At 57.6% G+C, this 8,037-nt stretch overlaps 1 protein-coding gene across 10 annotated transcripts in view; it reads right to left on the bottom strand.

The window, feature by feature from the left end:
* Positions 1-5,397, bottom strand: part of SLC16A4 (solute carrier family 16 member 4) — a 12,889-nt gene extending 7,492 nt beyond the window's left edge. The window contains exons 1-6 of one of the 10 annotated variants that reach the window (XM_017739829.1): positions 4,897-5,397; positions 4,293-4,411; positions 3,204-3,336; positions 2,299-2,442; positions 1,315-1,542; positions 299-844 (exon numbers count right to left, since the gene is read on the bottom strand). In XM_017739829.1, coding sequence (XP_017595318.1) covers positions 299-844; positions 1,315-1,542; positions 2,299-2,442; positions 3,204-3,336; positions 4,293-4,411; positions 4,897-4,912 — 1,186 coding nt within the window. In that variant the 5' untranslated portion in view covers positions 4,913-5,397. Of the gene's footprint in view, positions 1-226; positions 845-1,314; positions 1,543-2,298; positions 2,443-3,203; positions 3,337-4,292; positions 4,412-4,896 lie in introns of those variants that run through there. The other 9 variants (XM_017739828.1, XM_017739823.1, XM_017739824.1 and 6 more) reach the window with 9 other exon arrangements.
* Between the last annotated feature and the right edge of the window lie 2,640 nt (positions 5,398-8,037).

Here is an 8,037-nt window from a genome sequence, read left to right as displayed (position 1 = left end):
AGGAATCGTGATGGGAATGCTCCAGGAGGACAGAGAGCACCTTGAAACTGGAAATTTGGTGTTGTTGAGAGCAGGGGGGGATGTGAGATCACCCAGCTGGCACTGGGAGCACCACCCAGCACCACCCCAGTGGGAGCGACTTGTGCACGGACAGGAGGCGACTCTGTGTCCGCAGAACGGGGGTAGGGGCTGGACCTCTGCCAGGAGAACCCATCCCAGGACAAACCTGGGACTATTTCTTGGCAGAATCTGTGGTGTTGCTGTGTGACCCGTGGGTGTAAAGGATCCCTTTGCCTACCAGCCACGGCGATGAGGTAGGAGCCGTCCCTGCTGCTCATGCCCAGTGTCCTGGCTCTCGCCACCAGGTGGAAGAAGGGCACGAAGTAGGCCAGGTGGCTGAACAGGAAAGACCACGTGAAAATGAAGAAAACGGGATCCTTCAGCGGGGAGAAGTCCAGGAGAGGCTGAGAAGGTTCCTTTTTGGTGGCTGGAAGGGGTTTGTGGCTTCTCTTGGCCTCGGTGGATGTTTCTGAGGAGGAGCTCTCCGGGGTGGGTTTCTGGAGCCTTCCCAAGGCAGATGGATTTGCTGGATCGGAGACATCTCTGCTCTGGGGCATCACGAGTCCCTCCGTGCTGGGAGCCTCCTGTGCTCTGAGAAGCTGTAATTCCCTGTGAGTGCTTCCAGCTGAACATCCCCCAGGAGTTTCTGGATCCTTCTTTTCCATTGAAGACCCCCGGTCTTGGTTTTCAGCAGATTCCTGAGGCACTTGGGGGCTGACGGGCCACAGCAACATGCTGGAGGGCACCAGGTTCAGCATGATGCCTCCAAAAATCAGGAGAGTACCTGAGGGAAGGCAAAAAGCATTTTGTTCCCGATTGAAAAGGGAGGAGCAGCAGGAAATGGCCTTTCTAGAGCAGGGTGTGGTTTCCACTGACCGTGGAGAAAGCTCTGCCATCAGAAAGGGTTTTGCCTTCTCCTTATGGAGGAGTTAACAAAGCAGGGATTTTTGTTCATGTTTTTCTGGAATCTGAAAATTCATTTTGCTGTGATGCACACAACAAACCCAGAGCTGCCTCTGAGCTCTGGGAGCTTGTTTTGCTTTTCCTCCTTTAAACCCGTGATGGACCTCTAAGATGATCTTGAAACACTACACTAAAAGTAGGCATTTCTGGCTTTGATTTCTGAGGTCTACGCTTTGCCTCTGACTTTAATGAGTGATTAAGTGTTTAATTATTAACAAGATGCCCCCAAACTGTCCTAGAAGAGGCAGAGTTGTTCCTCGGTGTGTTGAATTTTTAAAAAGAGCCTCTTACCCTGCCCAGATCTCCCCAAACGCCCTCTGGGAGCTGGTGAATCTGAAGGAGCAGGAGATCCCTCACCTTGCCAGCCGTAGAACTCGATGAGGAGCTGAGTGAAGGGAGCCATCAGGAACGTCAGCCCCATCCCGGAGCGGGCGAGGGCGTTGCAGAAGGCCAGGTGTGCCCGGCAGCGCTTGGCCGTCATCACCGCGCCCGCCTGGTACAGGCAGGCGAACCCCATCCCTGTGGGAAGGTTGAAACTGAGGATTCCGTGCCCAAAAAGGGACTCCTGCTGTCAGGATTCTGTGTCTTGCTATCCCAAGGTCGTGGTCCCTGGCTCTGCAGTGTTCCTGGGCTGAAAGGGGGGATTTGTGCTGTGGCAGTCAGGGGTTGGTGAGATTTGGTGGGTGGGATTTGGTGTCTGGGGGATTGGAGGCTCTGCCCTCGTATAAGGGATTTTAAAAGGCCAGGATCTGTGTAGGTGCAGGGAAAAAACCAAGGTTAATTGGGACTGGAATGTTGAAACTGATGTTTCATTCTGAGCATGAAGCTTTGGGAGTTCACACAGCGTCTCACAGAAAGAAGCTGGGGATGCTTTGGCACTGAAGGTTCACAGAATCACAGAATGTCCTGAGCTGGGAGGGACCCACAGGATCATCCAGTCCAACCCCTGGCCTGGCACACACACACAAACAACCCCACCCTGTGCACCCCTGGGAGCGGTGTCCAAACGCTCCTGGAGCTCTGGCAGCCCTGGGGCCGTGCCCATTCCCTGGGGAGCCTGGGCAGTGCCCAGCACCCTCTGGGGGAAGAACCTTTCCCTGCTCTCCAGCCTGACCCTGCCCTGGCACAGCCCCAGCCCTTCCCTGGGTCCTGTCTGTGATCACCTCAGGCTCCCCTTCTCCAGCAGAACAAACCTTTGGCTGCTCCCCCTCCAGACCCTTCCCCAGGCTTACGGCTGAAGGAGCTGATTTACTCATTATGCCCAGGGAGTCTCACCCAGGAGGAATCCCATGGAGAAGCAGAGGAAGGGGACACTGGTGGCCTGAGTGCTGAGCAGGCAGCCCCCGGCCACCAGCCCGGCCCCGAGGATGGAGGTCGGCCGCTCTCCCAGCCTCCGGCACACCACGGCCACGAGCGGGGCTGCAAGGGAAGGAGGGACACGTCTCAGGCTGAAGGTGACAAAAGCTGCTTTGGCAGGGTTTGGGGACCTGATTGGGACCACTGAGAAGTGGTCCATGTGCAGCCTTGGGAGTCAGGGGGTGATGAGGGGTTTGGGATGGGTCAATCTTCAGGAGAGAGACTTCCCCGGTACCCTGGGAGCTTAGGGAATGGGACAGGGAAGGAGGCAAGGCCCAAACTTTCAGCTCTCCTGAGTCTCCTTCCCAAATCACACCATGCCCAGCGGTTCCAGATTGTCCCACAGCTGGGACAGGATTGTTGTTTGCTCTGGATCCGTGCAATAAACCTACAGTGACGTTCAGAGGATCTCAGAATGGATTGGGTTGGAAGAGTCCTTAAAGCTCATCCAGTGCCACCCCTGCCATGGCGGGGACCCCTCCCACTGTCCCAGGCTGCTCCAAGCCCCATCCAACCTGGCCTTGGACACTTGCAGGGATCCAGGGGCAGCCACAGCTGCTCTGGGCACCCTGTGCCAGGGCCTGCCCACCCTCACAGGAAAGGATTCCTTCCCAATATCCGATTTCTTCCCACTATCCCATCTGAATGACACAGGACCCTGTGTTTAGACCACGTTCCTGCTCAGACACGTGTGAGTACCAGCCACGTCCCGTTTGGAGCAGTCTGGGATCTGGGAACTGGATCCACAGCGGATCCTCAGTGCCCCCAGGTCAGATGGAGCCGAGGCTGCAGCACTGCTCCAAGCCTTGGGAATGCCAGCTCACCTCCCAGGAAGCGCAGGGAGGACATGATGGAGCCGATCCAGCTGACCTGCTCGGAAGATCCCCCGATCTCCTCTCGGAAAGCCACGAAGAAAATCCCAAAGGTTTTGAGCATCCCCATCACGAGCACATTGACCTAAATCGAGAGGGGGTGGAGGTGAGGTGCCGCAGGGGACTGGGAGGGAGGAAAAGCTTTTCCTTCTGCTTCTTTTGTGGTGGTGTGGGAGAAACAAACTGGGGCACCTGGACTGGTGTTGGGAATACCAGCAGTGTGGGCTGGTAGTGGCTTTGCTGCAGTTTGATCCCAAGAGATGCTCAGAAAACCCTCAGCAACACTAGAGCTCAACTCTTGGAGGATATTTTTGCCTTTTAAGTTGCTTTTTAGTACTAAAGCAATAGTCTAAATGGATCAGTTGGAGATCACTGGGAGTTGATGAGGGGATGAGTGGAGCAGGCATGGATGTTATCCGGGGCGCTTTCCCAGGATTTCTCTGCCACAGGGGCAAAGGACAGACAGTTTGTGTCCTTAATTTTAACTCCTGTTGCCTCCCTGGTGGCCGGTGGTTAATGATTGGCAGTGAGTTACTTGGGGTGGAGTGGAAGTGGGGGAAGCTTTCCTAGCTGGGGGGATGGTGCCTTCTTTACAGTCAGACTCGGTGACCTTAAAGGTCTTTTCCAAGCTTCACAATTCCTTGATTCATTACTGGTGGGAAGATAAAGCCTGGAGCACAGAGAATTAGTGCCTTTGGTGCTGAGGTGCCTGGTCCTCCCAGAGAGTACCTGAGTGTGTGTGGTGCTCCCTGGCTCCCCTCTCACTGCCCAAGGTGGGATCGTGCCCTTGCCAAAGGGACAGGACACCCCTGTGGGGTTTGACACCCCCGTGGTGATGTGTTTGAGTAAAAGTCATCTTACTGTGGCAAGGGAACCCCCTTGTCCATCACTGAGACGTCTGCAGGTGGCATTCCATAGGGAATGGCGGGGCTGGACTGTGCCCTGGCACGGGTGGGCTCGGCCTGTCCCATCCTCTGAGCGAGGCTGGAGACTTTCCCCCCTGCCCCAGCTCCAGGAGGGTTTGGTGCATTCCCTGCTTACCAGGAAGAAGTGAAACACCACTGCCCACGCCCACCCTCCGCCTGCTGCTGCGCTGCCTCGGCTCTTCCCAGCTGATGGAGCCTCCAAAGCCTCCGGCTCTTCATCCTCCTTCCTCTCCCCTGCCGATGAGAATGTCAGGGCACATTGACACCTTCCACTGCTCCTGTTGCCATTCAAAACCATTCCCGTGCCGGCAGTGCTGCCGTGGAGCCCCGTGGCTGTTGCTGGGGCCAGCACCACACGCTGCACTCAGCCTGGTGATCTTTCACCAACCTTTTCGACAATTCCACCTTATCCCTGTCTGGAAACAGTTCCATTTCCTTTCTCGTTCCCACCAAATTACTGTAACCACTGCGGCTTTAGCAGTGGGCAAGTCCTTAGTGCTGCTTCAGCAGTTTGGGTTGTGCCAGAAGCCAGGGGGTCTCCGTCTGTCTGGATCCACCTTGGAGCTCTCCAGGAAGCTCTTCCTACTCCCTCTTTTCTCTGCTTGTTTCCCTTCCATCCTCTCACCCACCCCGTGCCTCTGGCAGAGGCAGGATCCTGCCCGAGGGAGCAGCTGGACCCTACAGCAGTTGGGGATGATGATTCTGGAACTTTTCCTTACCCCCTCGCTGCTGCATGCTGGAAAATCCTCCCCGGAACCGTCAACAGCCAAGAGGAACCTCTTCAGAGTCTCTTCATTTGCTCCAGAGATGAAATCCCCCCTTCCTGACTTGGCACCCCAGAGTCTGCTCCTTCATTCCCATCCGATGAGGATGATGGTGTCGGTCCTGAGCAGGACATGGAGCCTGGCAAGCGCTGGGGGGACAGAGCCCATCCTCCTCCTCCTCCTCCTCCTCCTCCTCTCTGGGGGCAGAGCTTGGCTTGTGAGGCCCCAAGGCCGGGAGTCCCTCCCCTTCCCAGCTGGGAGCAGGAAACCCGGGGCGTTTGGAGCAGAAATCCTGTTGGGAGGGAAAAGGAGGGGGGAGCCTGCCGAATTGTGACTCCGGGGAAAGCTCCGGATGTGGCCAGAGCAGAGCAGGGGTGGACTGGAGCCCGGCCTGGGGCTGCCGGTGGCTGCAGAGGAGCAGGGCCCTGTCCCTGCCCTTCCTGCACGGCTCTCAGCCCGGGAAACTGCAGCACCGAGGATGGGATAGGCTGGAAAACTTTTGTGTTTTCCAGCTGGACAGAGCAGCCGCGCTGCTGCAGCCCCGGGGCGGCGCTGGGGTCGGAGCGGGATCGGCGTCGGCTCCGCGCCTCCACTGCGAATCTGCCCCAACTCCCGGATAAACAGAGCCCTGCTGCTCCCTGCCCTGCTCTCGGCTGAGCTGTCACCCCAGTCAGCATTCCTGAGGTCAGGGAAAACTGGGAGCACTGGGGGATTGTGATGCTCTCTGGTTTCCTTTGCCAAAGCTGCATCACTCCGGATAAATGGGAGCCTGTGGAGGAGCTCTCCCCACAGCAAGACTTTTCATATGTACATTGAGCTTTATTTGAGCAGGGTGAGATTTGTACTGAGCGTGGTTTAAGGGCTTGAAGGAGGGGCAGGGGGGAGCTGTTGGATGCCCAGGAGGAAACTCCAGCTCCAGCTGCTCCCAGCCTGGCGGGATGGAGGGACAGGGGAGAAGGACTCCCCAGGGCCACCACAGAGCTTGGCTATGCCAAGATCGGGGCTTTACTCCAGATTGAGACTGAGCTGGATGGGAGTGTGGAGCCTGGCCAGGCAGGGGCTGCTCCTGTGTGAGCCTGTCACTGTCACTGCTCCGAGGAGTAAAGTCAGAGCAGTGACAAGGGCATTTCACTCTGACTCAGCGCAAGCTTTACCTCATGCTCTGCTGGGAAACTTCCCTTCCCCTTCCTGCAGCTGCAGCCCGGCTCCTCTTCCCTCCCCAGCACACGGAGCCATCGGAGTGCAGCAGCTTCCCAAGTCCTTTTGCAGGATTGTTTCCCTGCCTGTTTCAAATCTGCGAGAGGCAGAGGGACCTGGATTTGAGTGTCTTGGGGTGACACAAATCGCTGCCTATGCCCAGAAATTAATTCCTATGCCTTTCTATGCCTCTAAACTGAGGATATCTCAGAGGATATATTTCTAAATTTGGCCAAACCGGTACAGTGAGGATGTTCCAAGATCCATTTACAGCTCCCAGGGCCCCGGCAGGGCCAGCACACGCAGGTCTGAACTTCACCCCAAGGCACAGTGAGCAAGTAACTCCCACAGAATGTTTAACTTGAGGAGGCGAAATGTTTCCTAGGAGAAATTCTTTGGAAAGCGTTTGTACCTTTCCTATTGGAGGAGCCCCCGTGAATTCCAATGTTTCTCTACAGAAATGCAAATGAAGGGAGTGGGAGAAGTTACCTCGCTTGGCTTTGGAAACGAAGCACCAGGCCCGGCTCTCCCAGGCGGAGCAAAGAGAAGGAAAGAAGCGTTTTTACAGGTCATTTATTATTGATCTCTCCAACAAATGAGCCCCCTCCCCACAGCCGGTAGCATCTGCTGTAACAGGGGCTGGGGGAGTGCCCACGGTTCATCCTCAGCAGCACAAGGGCTAAAAGGTGAGCTGGAGCCCCGGAGAGCTGCCCAGGAGCCGTGAGAGGGGAGGGAGAGCCTTCATCCCAGGTGTGGAGCTCCAAAGGGAGGGTGGTGTGCAGGGAGGAGGAGCCGCGAGCGGAGCTGGTCCCCGAGGCTCAGGACAGCAGCTTGTGCACTGCTACGGTGATGCTGTCGTGCTTCTGGATCATGATGTTCCTGGAACAAGGAAAACGTGCTGAGGGAGCTCAGCTGTGCCAGGAGGAGCTGGCAGGGAAGTGGGAAGTGGGCAGGGCAATCACCGAGCAGCTGCAGCCCCCAGCTCCATCCCAGACCTCGGCTGCTCCATGTCCCCACTCCCTGAGCAGCGTCCCTGCTGCCTCACAGCCTTTGTTACCCACAGGGATCCCGGGAGAGCTACCGAGCTGCAGTGACCACCCCCCCTGAAAGGTTTCCCACTGCTTTTACCTCTCCTGCCTCTTAAAATCCCATTCATCCAACGAATCTGCCTATGGCAGTGCCTGCCTCCCCCCACAGCTTCACTGGCACGGGGCTTCCTCCACAGCTGCCCCTGCAGCTCCAGAGGAGGAGCTGCTCCGGGGATCTGGGAGGCTCCCAGGGCTGGGGGAAAGGCAAAGGCGGGGGGACATCGGCAGCTCCAGGCTGGCAACTCACCCATTGTCCGACTCCAGGCACACCACGGGCGTGTCAGTGGGGTCGGAGGTGAGCTTGGCTGCCTGCTGGGCCAGCACCGAGATGATGCCAGCGTGCTCGTCCGACAGGGTCCCTCTGCCTGGACAGGGGGGAGACGATGGGCAAAGCCACGTGTGCCAGGGCAGTGCTTGGGGAGAGGCCATTTGCCTCCCCAGGCCAAGGGGGTTCATCCTGCCCCAGCCCATTCCTCTCCCTGGGGGCTGATGCAGTGTCTCCCCAAATGGTCCCTCTCAAACCACCAAAAATCCTGAATTAAAGCTTCGGGAAGAGCCGGCTCCGGGTTCCTCCGAGGCACAGGCAGCTGGTGGCCCCTGGGGACAGCAGGGCAGGGCCCGGTGTGCTCAGAGCGGTGTCGATGCAGGACAAGGCCGGGTACCCCCAGACGGGGAGGGGTCTGGTAGGGCCGGGCCTGGTGCCCCCCTGGGAGCCCTTAGAGGGGACGGGCAGGTCCCGGCTAGGGCTTGGTGTCCCCATACCCGGTGCCCCCATCCCGGGGAGCCCTTAAAAGAGAATGGGCAGGACCTG

This window comes from Corvus brachyrhynchos, unplaced genomic scaffold, assembly GCF_000691975.1.
Source record: "Corvus brachyrhynchos isolate BGI_N302 unplaced genomic scaffold, ASM69197v1 scaffold67, whole genome shotgun sequence".
NCBI classification, from domain to species: domain Eukaryota; kingdom Metazoa; phylum Chordata; class Aves; order Passeriformes; family Corvidae; genus Corvus; species Corvus brachyrhynchos.
Note: the sequence above shows the minus strand (reverse complement) of the source record. Positions and strands in the feature narration are given on the sequence as shown.